General features: G+C 41.5%; 3 protein-coding genes across 3 annotated transcripts; 2 read left to right on the top strand and 1 right to left on the bottom strand.

Moving 5' to 3' along the window:
- Window positions 1-107: 107 nt before the first annotated feature.
- Window positions 108-2,131, top strand: mrpl47 (mitochondrial ribosomal protein L47). Its single transcript, XM_076022760.1, has 7 exons — window positions 108-266; window positions 569-717; window positions 805-865; window positions 963-1,059; window positions 1,210-1,340; window positions 1,690-1,785; window positions 1,871-2,131. Exons 1-7 carry the CDS (start codon window positions 133-135, stop codon window positions 1,977-1,979), a joined length of 777 nt encoding a protein of 258 aa, XP_075878875.1. The 5' UTR covers window positions 108-132; the 3' UTR covers window positions 1,980-2,131.
- A 199-nt stretch (window positions 2,132-2,330) lies between these two features.
- On the bottom strand, window positions 2,331-8,606 carry actl6a (actin-like 6A). The gene is made up of 14 exons (XM_076022756.1): window positions 8,466-8,606; window positions 7,438-7,514; window positions 6,916-7,090; window positions 6,126-6,226; window positions 5,839-5,936; window positions 5,640-5,734; window positions 5,148-5,254; window positions 4,860-4,949; window positions 4,716-4,777; window positions 4,465-4,579; window positions 4,020-4,100; window positions 3,430-3,525; window positions 3,213-3,299; window positions 2,331-3,034 (listed from the first exon to the last, which is right to left on the bottom strand). The coding sequence occupies exons 1-14, from the start codon at window positions 8,488-8,490 to the stop codon at window positions 2,954-2,956; spliced, it is 1,290 nt and encodes a 429-aa protein (XP_075878871.1). The 5' UTR covers window positions 8,491-8,606; the 3' UTR covers window positions 2,331-2,953.
- Window positions 8,607-8,613: 7 nt separating this feature from the next.
- Window positions 8,614-11,692, top strand: aldh7a1 (aldehyde dehydrogenase 7 family, member A1). Its single transcript, XM_076022755.1, has 2 exons — window positions 8,614-8,754; window positions 9,692-11,692. The coding sequence occupies exon 2, from the start codon at window positions 9,697-9,699 to the stop codon at window positions 11,323-11,325; it is 1,629 nt and encodes a 542-aa protein (XP_075878870.1). The 5' UTR covers window positions 8,614-8,754; window positions 9,692-9,696; the 3' UTR covers window positions 11,326-11,692.
- Window positions 11,693-17,009: the final 5,317 nt, after the last annotated feature.

Genomic DNA, 17,009 nt, shown 5'->3' with positions numbered 1-17,009 from the left:
TGAAAGAAATATAATAGATATTTATTTTCAACAAATATACGTACTGTGGATTTACCCATACAAATAAATAAACAAAATAAAGTTTGTACAGAGAAATGCATTATGGGTAATGAGACGCTTAGAGGGGAAAAGATGGCTGCGTCCTCACGTCCTCGATGCTTTTTGACTCTTTGCAAGCAGTTTCAAAACGTTTTAAGGATATCATCACTGGCTACCAAGCCGCAATTTAATCCAAATGTAACTCAAATTCGGACTAATCTGTACAGGTAAGAGGCGCGTTTTTGTGCAGAAAAACAGATAAGGAATATAGCAAACGGCATGCGCACAACTGACACTGTCTGTCAGTGGTGTTTTGGGTTGGTTATGTACTGGTTTGTCCAACACCGTAATTGAACCGAGCTTTAGATTATACGTCGTGTCCTCACTGCAAATACAAAGCAGATCTACTTTTGATAAACTGGTTAAATAAAAATAAAAATAAAAAACAGCAGGTTCAGTTTAGTAGTTGAAATATCCTTCTGTTGTAGGTTTATCTCTTTTGAGTCTCCTTTTGCTTGTTATTCACCAGGGAAAGGTCTCCGCTTGTTTCCCTGTCCTGGAGCTCCCCCACTAGCCTTGTGGGTCAGTGTCGAGCCCTGCACACAACCATCAGCAGGAGGGGCCTGGATGAATTCTTTGACCTTCCTGAGAACTGGGGAGAGAGCGCTGTGAAGTCAGGTACATCAGCCAAGTACAATATACAGTAATCACGTGACACTGTTACACATGGCAGGTTATTTCAATGCCCCACACTTATTACTCCAGGTGCACCATGGACTGCCAAACAACTTAGAACTAAGAGCAACGAAGATCTGCACAAACTCTGGTGAGTGCTGTCTGGGTTGTGTCAGATTTTGGGCTTTGTATGTTTTTCTATACGCACACACTAATTTGGCTTGCTTAACCCTCTCATCGTATCTCAGGTATGTGCTCCTGAAAGAGAAAAACATGCTGGTCACACTGGAGCAGGAGGCAAGAAGGCAGCGATTACAAATGCCAAGTCCAGAGCGGTTGAGGAAGGTATAATGCTTATGATGTTTTATCAGGTTCATGTTCCATGACTCCATCACGAGTCAGTGAACGTTATAAAATGTTTTTTAAACAATGACTTTTACGGTAGATAATAGTAGTTCTGAGCTATGGTAAGCAGGGTTGTCATCCTGATCTCAGGTTGAGCGGTCAATGATCAGACTGGAGACCGTGGCGCTGGAGAGAGAGACTGCACTGCGTCTGCTGCAGACAGGACAGGAGAAAGGCAGGCCAGGCGCCTGGAGGAAGAACTTGTTTGGTTATGTATACTGGTGAGTCTCAGGTACCCTTTGCTCACTCACACCTTTCTGACTCTTAATCCCTTAGGAGTCGTACATTATACCCAGCCTTGCTTTTCATTCTGGACTCCAGCAGGTTTGCTCCATTACACACATTATATTCTTAATGGGAGTATTGTTTTTTTTCTTTTGTGCAAAAATTATTAATTGAAAATTATTTTCTGTGATGTCCCCTTCAGGGACCAGCCAAATGGGGGAAAAAAGCAAATAAACTGAATTTCTATGGTGCAGGCAAAACTAATGTTATACTGGCTGCCAGCTGTGATGTATGTAAAGAAACACAGACTGTGGTAATACACTTGTACACATTTTTCTCTCAAAGGTATCGATTCAAAGAGTATGCCATTCCCTGGTACATGAACAAAAGGTACAAGCGAAAGAAATTCTACACACCCAGCTTTGTGCAACCACACATCAGGTGAGATGAAGCACACAAATGCTGTGGTACGCAATGATTTCCTGTGACTGTGCTTCAAGTAAGTTGTGTTTATTTTGTCTGGCAGGCTGCGCATAGAGAAGCATCTACGAAAGATGGCCAGAAAAGCCAACTTGGAGAAGCAAACTCAGGCCAAACTCAAGGAGAAATTCACTCATATGAAAGTTTCATCATAATGAAATTCAAACCAACTCTTTCATAGTGAAGTTGTTTGTCAGGTGTGAATGCACCCATCATCAGTGCAAATGATGTGCTGATTGAAGAAGTCTGAACTCTTTTGTCCCATGTCGAGTATTTGTTCATTAAATAGAATTATGCTGTCATGTTATATCATCCAAAATATATTAAAAGATTAAAAAAAAAATTAGGTAATTTTAATTTTTGCCTGTTTTACAATAAGTTCATGTTGCAAGTACAAAAAAATTCATCAGTAAAGTGTCAATTACAACGTATATGTAGCATTAGACAGTTATACATAAAGCTTCTCATTTAGAGGGGAACTCAAAGGATCTGTTTTAAGAGACCACTTAAAAAATTGACTTTATTTCTAGAAGACAGTACAGCGTCTAGCCAGTGACAAGCAAAGTGGAATTAAATACAGGTTTGAGTCACCACCAGGCCACAGATGACTGGCCAGTATGGATAGTTCCAACACAAAACTGGATCCAATTAAATGAAAACACGTTACCACTGTTAATGTCAAAATGTTACCTTCAAAATACTCTGCAAAATGACTGCAGTGTCTCACATTGTGTTAATCTCCAACATGGTCATTATTAAATGAATGTCATAGTCTGTATACTGATACTGTAACTGCAGTCGGAGTGTTTATGATAGCAGTCAAAATTGAAAATTGGTTTCAGTAAATCATTTTCAAGGCAACAGACCGATGTAGATGAAAAAACTCATTTTTTTTTCATCACAAGATAACTCACTTTGTAGATGTTCACAATACACCCAAGAAAGATGCTTCATGGACATACAAGTACTTGTACTTAAAAAAACCAAAAAAAATATACAAAAGTAGAGACAAAAGCCTGGATGTGTTCCTGAGTCCAGGGTCGGATGTGAACCACAAAAGATGTTGACCGTTTCACAAAGTTCAGGATGAGAACATAATTAATGTGGCGGTGGAATAAAAAAATATAAATCAAGGGCACTTCCTGTCGACACACTGCTTTCCCCCCTCCTCATACTCCTGTTTGGAGATCCACATTTGCTGGAAGGTCCCCTAGTGAACAGAAGAAATGTGCAAATTTGATTCACCAGGATGGAAAAGAAGATATTATTTTTTTCTAATTCTTTGAGAAAAAAATAACCTGTTAATACAGTGTGGCAAGAAATGCTCTAACAACATTATTATTGGAGCATCATCCTTATGTAGTGCTTAGTTTTCTGTGTGAACGAACCAGTGACGCCAGGATGGATCCTCCTATCCAGGCACTGAAGCGACGCTCCACTGTGGTGTTGTTGGCAATCAGCTTCAGCCTCATACTCTGAATCAGAAAGACACATCAGCGAAGAGGATGAAACACACACTGGTCAGGTGGTGATTATGGTGACAGCAGCAATGTGTTTTAAAATTCTAAAGGGGCTGCAGGAGAAAGGAGCTGAGGAGGGACTCACTGGAGGAGTTTTCTGGGAGAGTTCTCTGTTCAGTCGGTCTGTGAAACCCTGGATGAGTGTGTTTCCTCCCGTCACAACCACGCTGCCGTACAGACCCTGAGTTCAGGGAGAAAAGGGGGTCAGTGGTGAACAGGTGTCTCAGCCAACAGGCACAAAACTAAAGCCATTCCTGCATGTGACAACTCGTTACGGCCGCAAGTGGAGGGATTCAGAGCAGTGTTTGCTTCTGTGCATTAAAATGGCTTTAAACTTCTGTGAATTAGTTCTTTGCAAGTTTAACACTATTGGTGTCACATCTAGTGCAACATAGACATAATTATGACTAGTTAACCACTTCACGGCGAGTGAATACTCACTGGCCTGGAAATATTGGTGTTTAAAACCCAATTCTACATTATTAAAACATTTCAATTAAAAGTGCATATGGCGTGCATTTCTTGCCACCAGTTCACCTGCTAAAAAGTTACAGTGAGTCACATTTGTGTTGCTCTGAAACTGCTCGCCAGACTCTGGTTCATTAGCACCATCTAGTGGACTTAGAAGTCAATCGAGGCAGGAAATGAAAGTGGCAGTAAGATGTGAATAATCACCGGCCGAATGTCGATGTCACACATTCCCACGCTGGTCGTGACAACATGACCGACACCCAACATGGTGTTTCCAGACAGACCCTGGTGTGATGAGAACAGAAACGGTTAAACTTTCACAAAACTTACACTTCGCTTAAAACTCACAAACTAAAAAAACAAAAAAACAAACAGGCTCTGCTCATTGCTGCAGCATTATTGTCTCAGCTATGGAGAAGAACACGTCACGTGCAGGCACGCAGCATTTGTTTATATTCCAGTCTGCTCTTGTGGTATGTCATTACATCGCCAACGAGTGGCCTGGAATGCATACTGCAGCATTCTCAGCCGCTTGTGTAAACGCAGGGACACTGTACTTGCTGGTTAAGATTTTAAATGATAAATATCAGTCACATCTTACAATTGTCATCTTCTAACATGAGAAGCTTTATTAACAATGAACACACACCTTTGCATTCGAGGGGTCAAACAGGCCCTCTGGGATCTTCAGCCTCTCAGCCCCGAAGTCACAGTTGTAACCATTAGGCAGCTCATAGTGCACAGTGGGCATTTGAGCAGCAACCCTGAACAGAAGAGGACATTGACCTTTGAGTGTCGCAATGAGGCAGAAGCTTTAGTCCAGAGATGCAGAGCCCCGAAATCTTATTTACAGCTTCATTAAAAAAAAAAAAAAAAAAATCGAAGCATCAAGGCACTTACTGTTCATCGTATGGAGAGTCTGACACTTGCAGCACAGCCGCCTGGAAATCTTGAATCACACACTATAAAACAAAAAAAAGGCAAAGCTATTTAACCCTGCAACAACAACAACGAGAAAAGTTTTTCTTAAAGCTTGTTGCTTACATTGCACATGTAATTGTGCCATGATCGGGCTACTTGAGGTAGTTTCTCCTTTTTCTTCCAGCTGGCTGGAGAACCTTCCCGCACAGAATCCTGAGATGACAAACACAGACAGTTTTAGCGTATTTCTTAAAAAAAAAAAAAAAAAGAAGCATGCATGCTTATTCAGTTATAAGCAATTTATTAAGTAAATAAGTTTATAAGTTTGAGATGAACACTATATTAACAGAAAATGCCTACATCAATATATGTCAATATAAGTCAGGATGAGATTTGTAAAACTGAGTTTACCTTTGATGCAATCATGTAGGGTGGGATTATTTCACAGCTTAACTCTTGGAAAAGTTCTCGACACTGCATGCTCATGAAGTCTCCGGCCAGAGGGGATTTGACAATTCCTGAGGATTAAACAAGTTATTAACCCACAAAACACGGAAGCCATTTTGGCCCCATGATACAATGACTAAGCGCACTAGTGAGTGCGCTTTTAACATAGAAAAGGAGTGATTTCCCTTAAACATTTATTGTCATGCATCTTAAAATACATCACTATTTAAAGTAAGAAGTCAGCTTTTAATTGATTGTTCATTGTCTCTAATTCTTTATGGGCAAAGCTAAGGCAAACTTTTTAACCGGCACATGGCCCCAATCACAGTAAATAAATCACATTTATCAAGCAAGGCTATTTAAAATGCGATAAATATCAAGTTCCCTCCCTATGTGGTTTACAGACAGGAATCAGAAACCAATCGCTGCATCAAATGATTTACGACGAGCGGCCACCTTGTTGCAGGACGTAGCCATCGTGCACGGGAATTGCTGTGGTGTGTGTGGCTCCACTGTCCAGGACCAAGCCTGTAGACCGTCCATTTGCAAAGCTGAGGCGCTCAGAGTCAAGGGTTCAATGTCACACTAATCACTGCAGTAACTGTACAGTCGATAATGTGTTTTTTTTAGTGTCCAAGTTAAGTCGAAAGGATACGCAGACAGCACCGCTGATTTGCAGAGGAAGAATGCAGGAATGTTGTAATGTTCGAACATCAACTCTGTGAGCTTTTCTCTCTTCGCTCGCGTGTTCCACTGCAGACACAGGACCAAACACAGAAGACAGCACATTACTATATAGATATATATATATTAAAAAATTGCATTTCTCCATGAGACAAGGAGGAAACAAACACATACACAAAAAGAAGAGAATTTGTTGGGGTTTGAATGTTCACTTAAATAAAAAAAGAATACTGTGCACACCAATCACAGAGAACTCACCGATGCCTCTGACATGAGCACAGGATGCAGGCTAGGTTCAGACTTGAAGTGCATTTTGTAGGTGTGATCCAAAATGGCCTGGAAACTGTCCCAATCCTCAACTAGGAACAAGACATAAAGGGAAAAAAACAAGGGCATGGGTTGTTTTGAAGTACTTGCAAATGAGGACAGAGGAACATGACCCAGGCCTAACAACAGAACGAAACCGAATCCCAACTTACCTTTACAATGGTCAAGAAATCAATTAAATATTTTTTAAACAACTAAATATTTTCTACACAGACGTCAGACCCCTTTCAATGAAAGTATGCTGTTTGCAGTTAACTGGTTTACTGGAGGTCTGTCTTTTGGCTTTCCATCATCGTTATTGTTGGCCCAGATGGTGGAGAAAATAGAACAAGGATGAACTTTTATAGATAATAATTTGAGCGCCAGGCACTGGTGTTCCAGGTCGGCCCTCTGAGGGAGCCTGTTTCCCAAGATGCTGTTCTCTTCGCAATTAAGAACTATGTCACACTTGTTCCAAAATAGTCTTTCATCCAAACTCCAAACCCATGGAAGGGAATGTGTTGTATTTAATTGAGCATCAAAAAACGAACATTTGACATTAAAATAAAGATCTTAATGTGCCTGTGATGCAGAGGCAAAACAATGTAATGCTGTTGCCCTGTTGTTGTGTTTCATTCTTAATATGAATAAACAAGCATTGCAGTGGATTTATGACCCGTGTGGATTTCGATGGCTACACCCTAGGCAAGACAAAAACCATCAGATGTAAACCCAGACTCACTCATGCCATTTTTGAGTGGAGACATAACCTCCATGCTCTCCCTGGGAACCCTCAGCTGATTGGTATCAATGTAGTACGTGGTGCCGCTCTGCTTGCCCTTGTCCCCGTCCGTCTCCATGGGTGTGCTGCCATCCTCTCGGTCAAGAGTGACACCAATCACCGTCGGAAAGTCTGCCTGGGGAAAAACACATCAAGATGTTTTTAAATGCCCAGGTATATCTACACTGCATGCACAGACTTCTATACAAGAATCAGATTGTATGTCCAAATGTGCAGTTAAAACCCTACTGCCACTCTGATAAAACCCAAATATTTTCACATTTGAAATTTCACTCTAAAGCACAAATACAGAATATATATCACAACCCAGCAAGTCTTCCAGAATGATCAGATCTCATTTAAGTTGCCCGTCTCCAGGGTGGCAGCCCTCATTACTTGACATTGACGTACCTCCTCTGGGACAGAGGGAGATGACAGAGGAGGAAAAGGCACAGTTAATCAGGTCGTGAGTGATCCACTTACCTTGGGACAGTCTTCTCCTGCGTAGCCCGCTCTCACAGAGTACGAGCCAATGTCAAACACCAGAGCTCCCACCTCATCTGAGAAAATAAAGGTGGAGGAGCCATTTGATTTAACATACAAACATAGCGCTACTTGCAGCAGAAATGTTTAGTAAAAGTCTGCGTCCATTGTCAATGTTAGAAAAAATTGGACTCATGGATTTATATTAACATATTTATTCATAACCCTTACAGAAACATAAATGACTGAGGTCCATTAATACAGTACATTTTAGCTACACAAAATAATGATAAATTATTTGTGTGTCCAAGATGGCAATTTACGATTTGCTAAATGCTTTCAATAAATTACATAAAATCAGTTTTTAACAGCCAGATGTCTTTTTCTGCCCTTCCTATAACAAAAAAAAAAAAAAACAGCAATTTAATTTAGAAATTAAATTAAGCTTAAGAGTTTCAATTCTAAACTTAAGCCAAAAATAGAGTTCAATCTCCAAAGCTCTGAAAAGGAAGAACTTTATTTATGTCATGTGACATAGAAATATTGTAATAACTCTGAAGACCTCTGTTTGCTGACCATTCGGATAGTCTAAAAGAATATATATATATATAGCCTCAATGCTTTGTGACATATGTATTTTAAATGTCATATCACCCATGCAAATGAATACCCCACTGTACTACTAGACTAGTGAAGGAGGGAAGCTGTAAATTTAGCAAGTCCCTTTTCTTTCATTCATTACCTGCCGATTATAGCTAGCTAACAGTACCGGGGTAGGTCTATAGTTGTTACAAAAACGAACAGCGGATAATCTACCATATAAACACTGCGGATGATAAAAACGAGTCCGTGTATTAAACTAAAACTCCGCTTTATCACAAAACGGCGGAGAAACATAAAACTGATCTAACAAGGCGCTATCGTTATTAAGACGTTAGCACAGCTAGCTAGCAGTGTACCGGGCTACCGCTACAACGCGTCGCAACGTGGATTGGTTTCTTAAATTTAATCAGTATGTTCAAACTCACCCCCTCCGTAAACTCCGCCGCTCATCGTTTGATAGATATTGCCCACAAAACCGTACTAAATGCTGCAATAACAGAATGTGAACCGCTTGACGGATAATCACAACAAAGGAAGATTGTTAGCATGGATCAATCTAACCATAGGCGCCACACTGTGTGCTCACAGCCGTCCAATCACAACGCCGCACAGCATCTGTACTTCCGGTTCTGGCTGTGACGCATATATTCAGAGACCCTGTAGTACTGCGACGCGCAGCAGCAGAAAGACGTGGCTTGTGAACTTGATATCAACGTGAGTAGAAAAGAAAACTTGTGATAAGTGATATGAACCTACTTCGCATTATTGTGAATATGCGTTGCCATATGGTAGACGTGAGTGTCATAACATTAAGTTCAAGTCCGCGAATGTATCCTATGAGACCTTGGGTCACGGTCGCAGACTGAAGAATTTGTTGCCGATTATATATCATGCCGTTTTAGTTGTTTCGCGGAGTTGATGGCAAAAGGCCCATGCTCGTTTGTTTAATATTTGCACGGGTTTACATATATATATATATTTTAAATTACATCGAGTGTTTCTCATTTGATGTTGGTTTCGTGTTAAAATCTTAAATGCTTCACGTGGCCTTAGACTTGTGGTCGTCCCAAATAAGGATTTATGTTGCGCAAGCGCCCCTGACACACCTGCCGACCACGTTCGGCAAAAGTTTGCTGAACTTGAGTTATATAACTCTAATTATGCAAATACGAGACGTTTTTAATGGTGGGACTGCAACGCACTTGTTGAATAGTTTGTTAGTTTCTATTTATAATCTTGCATTCTTCGGTCAACAGCTGTTAACCTTGCGTCCACCATGGCACGTGTTCACTGTATGGTGTATTGACATGAACTGAACTGAAGTTTATTATTATTATTATTATTATTATTATTATTATTATTATTATTATTGTTATGTATTGAAGTTTATGCATTTGTTTTTTTCTTTAAGTTGAGAAAATATTTTGCCTTGTCTTTTTTTGTATGAACAAAATAAATATATATATATATATGTATATATATATATATATATATATATATATATATATATATATATATATATACACACACACACACTCTCTGTTGTTAATTCAAAATCACACAGACACGTACTCACAAACAGATGTATGCACACCAGGTGAAACCCAAGAATTGTTTAGAAAATTAATTTTTAAACTTGGTTTTATTCCAGTACTCATGCAGCGGTGCCTGACTCTGACCCTTGCCCAGCACAGCAGGCTCCTCTTGAGAAATAAGTTTGCATTTGCCTGCCGTCAGCAGTCAGCAGCCATGTCGGGTCTACTCATCAACCAGCCCAAATACTCCTGGCTGAAAGAGCTGGGCCTTTCTGAAGACAACCACGGCGTTTACAATGGGAGCTGGGGAGGCAGCGGTGAGGTCGTTACTTCCTACTGCCCTGCCAACAATGAGCCGATTGCCAGAGTGACCCAGGCCACTTTGGCTGAGTACGAAGAAACTGTTCAGAAGACCAGGGAGGCTTGGAAGGTGTGGGCAGATATTCCGGCTCCCAAACGAGGAGAAATTGTGCGACAAATCGGAGACGCACTGAGGAAGAAGATCAAGGTCCTCGGCAGTTTGGTGTCTCTGGAAATGGGCAAGATCTACGTGGAGGGAGTCGGAGAGGTGCAGGAGTACATCGACGTGTGCGACTATGCCGTGGGTCTGTCCAGAATGATCGGTGGACCCATCCTGCCCTCTGAGAGGCCCGGACACGCCCTCATCGAACAGTGGAACCCGGTCGGCCTCGTCGGCATCATCACCGCCTTCAACTTCCCCGTCGCCGTCTATGGTTGGAACAACGCCATCGCCCTCACCTGCGGCAACGTCTGCCTGTGGAAAGGCGCGCCGACCACGCCTCTCACCAGCGTGGCGGTCACCAAGATCGTGGCCGAGGTGCTGGAGCAGAACAACCTGCCCGGCGCCATCTGCTCCATGACCTGCGGCGGCGCCGACGTGGGCACGGCCATGGCGAAGGACGAGCGCGTGGACCTGCTGTCGTTCACCGGCAGCACCCACGTGGGGAAAATGGTGGCCATGACGGTGCAGGAAAGGTTCGGCCGCAAGCTGCTGGAGCTGGGCGGCAACAACGCCATCATCGTGTTCGAGGACGCCGACCTCAACCTGGTGGTGCCGTCGGCCGTTTTCGCGTCTGTGGGGACGGCCGGCCAGCGCTGCACTACCACCAGGAGGCTGATGCTCCACGAGAGCGTGCACGACGCGGTGGTGGAGAGGGTCACAAAGGCCTACAAGCAGGTGCGCATCGGCGACCCCTGGGATCCCAGCACCATGTATGGGCCCCTGCACACCAAACAAGCCGTGGAGCAGTACTTGGCAGCCGTAGAGCAGGCCAAGCAGCAGGGCGGAACCATCGTCTGCGGAGGAAAGGTGATGGACCGCCCGGGCAACTACGTGGAGCCCACCATCATCACGGGGCTGGCCCACGACGCTCCCATCGTCCACACCGAGACCTTTGTCCCCATCCTGTACGTCCTCAAGTTCAAAACCGAAGAGGAGGCGTTTGCCTGGAACAACGAAGTCAAGCAGGGTCTGTCGAGCAGCATCTTCACCAAAGATCTGGGCCGGGTGTTCCGCTGGCTGGGACCGAAGGGCTCCGACTGTGGCATCGTGAACGTCAACATTCCAACGAGTGGGGCTGAGATCGGAGGAGCCTTCGGTGGGGAGAAACACACAGGGGGCGGAAGGGAGTCCGGCAGCGACTCCTGGAAGCAGTACATGAGGCGTTCCACCTGCACGATAAATTACAGCAAAGATTTGCCTTTGGCTCAGGGAATCAAGTTCGAGTGAAGCCTCCCGCTGGTTTGCTGTTAAGTTGCTGGAAAAAGCCCTTTATCGCAGTACGAAATGATTTACAGGCTTAGTGTTACCTAACAAATTGATAGCATTTTTGCATCTAGACAGGTCAGTTTTAATTGAAACTAACGATTGGTGTAAGTTTACTCTATTAATGATATGTTAGCGTTCCGCATTAGATAATGACCCACCTTTCTTGTGGCAATTAAAAAAAAGAAGAAGAAGAAGTTGCTTCTGATGGTCAAATACTGTATTTTTCGAATGGTTGCTGTGCACTTTTTACACACACTTAAGGTATTTGCATACCTCTTACTCTAAACCCTAAAGACAAAAATAAATATGGCATATTTTACAAAGAAAACTCTGGAGTGGACATTGTCATTATCTGTAATCCGGAGTGGTCTGTCAGCTTTTCCATTAACATCCAGTGCTTATTAATAACTGTCAAATAGTGACTGAATAACACTAACTGCATACTATTTTATAGCATTAGTACTATGCACTACGCTCTGTTGTTTGGAGAGTCTGGAGTAGGACTGATTTATTAGCCAATAACAACAAAAGGCACCACGATGGCATGCTATTGGTTGACTCATTGACTTATGGCTGACTCATTCTTTGTGAAACTTTAGCATTTTCATGAGAAGAACCAACTAGGATTACATTTAGTTGTGGATAATTTACCCTAAAACTAGATTTATACACATTTCCAATTGTCTTGTCATTGTTGATTTGAAAAAGACCAACTCAAATAAAAGTTCCAAAGCAGTCCTGTCCTCGTGTAGCTCGGTTCTTCTACCTTCCATTATCATAAACGTGAAAGAGGCTGCATAATTTTAGGATTCATGATTCAATCATATGTCTATTAAAACATTGATTGGATTTAGTCTTGGTGTGTGTGTGATCTGATAGGACATAACACACAAACGGGAACAGTAACACAAAATACGCTGCACATCAGTCTGCTCTCGTAGAGCTCAAAAGATGACATTGTTCTCTAAAAACTTAATTTCACCCAATGTCTGTTCATCCATACCAATTTCAGAAATAAGAAGTCTGGCTGATGCCTCCAGCAGTTGTGCCAGCAGGGCTCGTCCAGGAAAAAACACTGTCTGAATCATTTTACAACCTTGTTTTGGAGCCTCCTCTCTTGACTTTAACCCAGCGACTGCCTCAAATGCATCTCCTCCCCATTCATTTATAAATGCATATCAGTATCATGTATTACTGATTAACTATATTTACGACCTAATTTGTGTAACCACCCTCTCGGATCTCAGCGTTGTTCCAAATTGTGAACGATCTGCCACAGTGTGGCGAGAACAACGGAGGATTTCTGTTGCGCTGAAGCGCTGTCCCTTTAATAAAAATACTACTCCCATCTCCCGTTGCCCGCCCCCGTCTGCATCTGTCAAACTTACACTCCATCTCTCTTTCCACTCACTGCTCCTCCCGTAGCATCTACACTCGCAGCTATAACCAGTACTGCAGCGGCAGTGCGCTGTAGTAGATCTATCTCATGCTACACGGGACATATTCAGAAAACGCTCACCTTCTACGCATCAGCATTGGAGAAAAGGTAACACTAATTTGTTTCTCATTTCTAAGCTCTAGAATACAATGACCCTTTATATCGCACTCTTTAGATGGCATTTCTATAGTTTGCCCCCCACCCCACCCCCTTTATACAAAGGAGAGAAGATCTGGAATATGCACAAAAAGCCTAACAATTACTTGGTAAGACATTTTTGTGGAACTGATGGGCGGCTCTGGCATAATTTTTCTTAGTGTGTGTTTCAGGCAGCTAGTACATAATACCGCTGTTTTATTTCATGCACCCTGAACCCTTAGTGCTCCAGATAACAACCTGATGGCTTTTTATTATTAAATTATGTTTTTGTCAGATTATAACAGTTTCAGGGCTGTCTGTTACTTTATTTAGAAATCTTTCCCTCATGCACAGTTTGTGTGATTCACTTCTGAAAGAGATCTTTTTAGTTCATGTTTGTTGAACCATTGATGTGCAGAAGGGTCTGGGATTCCCCTGGACTAAAACACTCTCACTTCTTCTCGCTGCACATTTCCTCTCCAGCTCCTCCAGAAAATTCTGCAAGCTTCATGCCACTTCATCTTAACATCCAAATGTTGCTCTGTAACATTGGGGGTGATTTTTTTTTTTTTTTTTAATTGCAACCTGTTTATAAAGTGTGATTCAAAATGAATCACACCATGACAATTTATTAATTAATTTCTTTTTTGGAAAATATTTTACATGTAATTTTTAAATTGTTTCAACGTGCACATTGCTTCCTCAAAAAGCAGATATTATTTCCTGGTTGTCTTCAATATTAGTGAGAAAAATGCTTCATGAACAGTATACGGATATATGCTTCATTTTCAGTAATGATGTGTTGCATACGTTCCCTCCCTTCGAAAATATTAATGTTTGAGCTTCAGTCTTGCTGCATTTGTTTAGAATAGCAGCTGCACTTGGCCCTTGCCAACCTCGCACTGCAATCTGTGTTCCAGTTTTCAATAGAGTGACACCAACACATCACAAGGGGCATTATCAAAAGACAAGGGCTCTTCACCAACCTGCTGCTGTGGCAGTCTCTGTCGCAGCCAACAACGCCACTGAGATTAGACAAGGGAGCAACACGGCAGAGGGATGGGAGGGGAGAGGGGGCGATTAGTGCTGCTGTGAGTTCTTGTTTTTTACCCCAACAGCTGGAAATAATCAAAATCTCATATTTAGGGGGGAAATGGAGCGCATGTACTACACAACCTAATGTAATTAGACGCAGGTATAATTTTCTATCAGCCACTGTTATCAAATTGATAGTTGATTTGCACAAAATAACCCGTATATTGTTTGTAAAATAAATCATTGAAATACAGCCACTCAGGCTCCAGCTGTGCCAGTCAGCAAGTAAAACTCCGAGCCTGTCGGCATCTATTTTCCTCATCAGAGAGAGAGACACACACAGCTCAGAGTCGTGGCAGGGCCAGCCAGGCACGCATATTTTATTTTAAGTCACTTTGCACTCTTCAAGAGGGCCCTTTTTTCAAATATCCATTATGCATAGCAGCTCCAGCTCTCCCTGGTATTTCTCCTACCTTCTTGACGTCAGTTGCCATTTGTGAGGGTTACCCTAGCAACGGCCAGCCTCCCCGGGAGATGTCTGGTGGATAAGACAGCCCTGATAAAGCCTTTTAAGGTTCTACTGCTGCTACACCTTTTAATTGCCTTTGATATAGTGGAAGTATTACATGGGGGTCAATAGTGTGCTCCACCGCGCATACATATACAGTATGTATGTATATATATACATATATATATATGCACATATATATCAACAGCAGAATGGGCATATAAAATAGGCATAGAGATTGATGTTCCATTTGTTTTGATCAGCCACATGTCAGGAAATATTGTTAGCAGCATTGTGAAAGAAACTGCTTTGTACATGATGAATTCAGATGCCACGTCTGAGCCATCTATTGTGCACCAGATTGTTTGATTACGGTACGAAAGGCACATGAGGCCCCCTTTAAAAATGTGCCACTGCAGGGATGAGACCATTCAGTAAGCCAAGACACTGTGCACAGGTCTTTGTGACACCTTTGAGTGAAATGCAACTTAAATTGCATGATCGTATGAACAAAATAAATTGATTGACCCCTAAATATTCTCTGGCATGCAAACATTTTCAGCACTGTATCTTTTTCTCCTGGACATTGAAAATTATTCATGCAGCAGAGGCAAAGCGGTTCAACATGTTAGTCATATAAGAGGATGAGTGAAGCACCTGCCTACAAATGCTAATATAATATAAATGCTAATACAATTTCTAATATAATTGAGAAATTTAAACTTAACTATTAATATTGAGTATATTTTGGATTTGTTAATAATAAAACTCGTCAACTCAAAATCAGTCTATATCATCTCTATAAATGATTGCAATTAAATTTCTGGCCATTCAAGCCACTGTATCTCTGATGCTGAATTTGCTTTCATGTAAAACGTCATTCCCATGACTAACACTTATGTCCCAATACTGTACATAATACCAATTGTAGACTTCACCAGGCTATTTATAGCCTTGGAAATAAGTGTGTATTTTTTCAGACAGCAGTTGGTGTGCTATTTTTACAGTGTCAGATTGCTCCTTCACTCCCCTTTCGGTTGCCAAGCAATAGGACAAGGGACCTTATTGGCCAAAGATTTACTTTTGAACACCTCCAGTGCAATTCTCTAACAGCTAATAAATATTGCTTTTGTTTGCTAGAGTGAAAAAAGGTGATGACCCCATCAAGTAGAGATTTCGTACAAGTATGAAAAAAATAACATTTGACACATGGATTCATTCTGCATGTCTTTGAATTGGAGTTCTGTTGTTACAACAGCTTTGTTATAGCAGAAAGTGTAACGTCATTTAAGATACTGTGTGAAAATATGAATTGAATGAGTTGCAAATTTACTTTATTTTTTATTTTTTACATAGTTTGGATTTGACGTTATAAATTAAATATGAGGAACACATCTCAGTTCTTCTATTAAATAATGTCCTATTTGCACTTCAAACAAATCAGCCACACCAACCAACATGGTTTCAGTATCACGCTGATCCTAATCCTCATTATTTGGTTTAGGGGGAAATTGGTCTGACACACCCAAACCGCTGCTGTTTGTCTATTCAATTAGACTTGATCTGACCCCATGCCACTCCAAAAGGAAACCAACTTTCATCTTCCTTTCATTGATTGCGGCTCGTGCAGAGATATGGAAAAGCCTATCCCACCGTTTCCTTTCATTGGTCCTATTAAAAATTCATCCTGTTCTAATGGAGAGGGGATCCTGTCTATGAGCTTACTGCACACCGACTGTGGGTTTTCTTGGGGGAGAATCTGTATTGCTCTGTGGTGGCAAAATGCAAAACTTCAAAGGGTAAATCTAGAATTTAAATTGAGAATGTGTATTTGAGTTTCTATTCTTTAGCAGCTGTTAATATAATTTTGCTTTAAAAAAAAAACATATATAATGAAAATTATAGCAATTTTAGGTTCCTATGAGGAGACTGGAAACTAGTGAGAAACCCTTCAGATCTCCCCAGTAAATGGTGTATTTGGTGCCACCTTCTGCAGAAAGGGTGGGTTTTCACTCCTTGCAGAAACTAAAGCTTTGCTATACATTTCCAAACACTGCTGCAGGGTAGTGCCACTAACCCAGAGGGGCATCAGTCAGGTAACTCTACTTACTGTGACATCACAGGGGGCTAGTTTCCTGTTTTGTTTTGAACACTTTGTGACACTTTCTGAAAAGTGACATACAGTGTACAACAGTTAAAAACAAAAACCAATAGTACTACGGTTACTTCGACTGTAAAGTTTAAGCGCATAACCAAGAGCTGAAGGAAGACTAATGTGTTTTTTTTTTTTTCTTCTTCTGGATAGAGCTATTTTGGATGTAAATAAAGAAGTTACAGAAACGTCGAGAGCCCTTTTAATTTAAAGCCGTCAGAACTAAGATGATTGCAAACGTACGATTCTTTCTTCGCCAGTGGTCACATTCGCAAGCAAAAAACTGTTTGACGAACTTCACTAAAGTCAGTTGAAATCATTGGTACTGAAGGCTTCACAGGTCCTCTACTTGTTTCCAGTATTCCAACCGGTCC

Source organism: Nelusetta ayraudi, unplaced genomic scaffold, assembly GCF_046127955.1.
Source record: "Nelusetta ayraudi isolate G7.1 ecotype Tasmania unplaced genomic scaffold, CSIRO-AGI_Nayr_v1 ptg000013l, whole genome shotgun sequence".
In the NCBI taxonomy this organism is placed as follows: Eukaryota; Metazoa; Chordata; class Actinopteri; order Tetraodontiformes; family Monacanthidae; genus Nelusetta; species Nelusetta ayraudi.
Note: the sequence above shows the minus strand (reverse complement) of the source record. Positions and strands in the feature narration are given on the sequence as shown.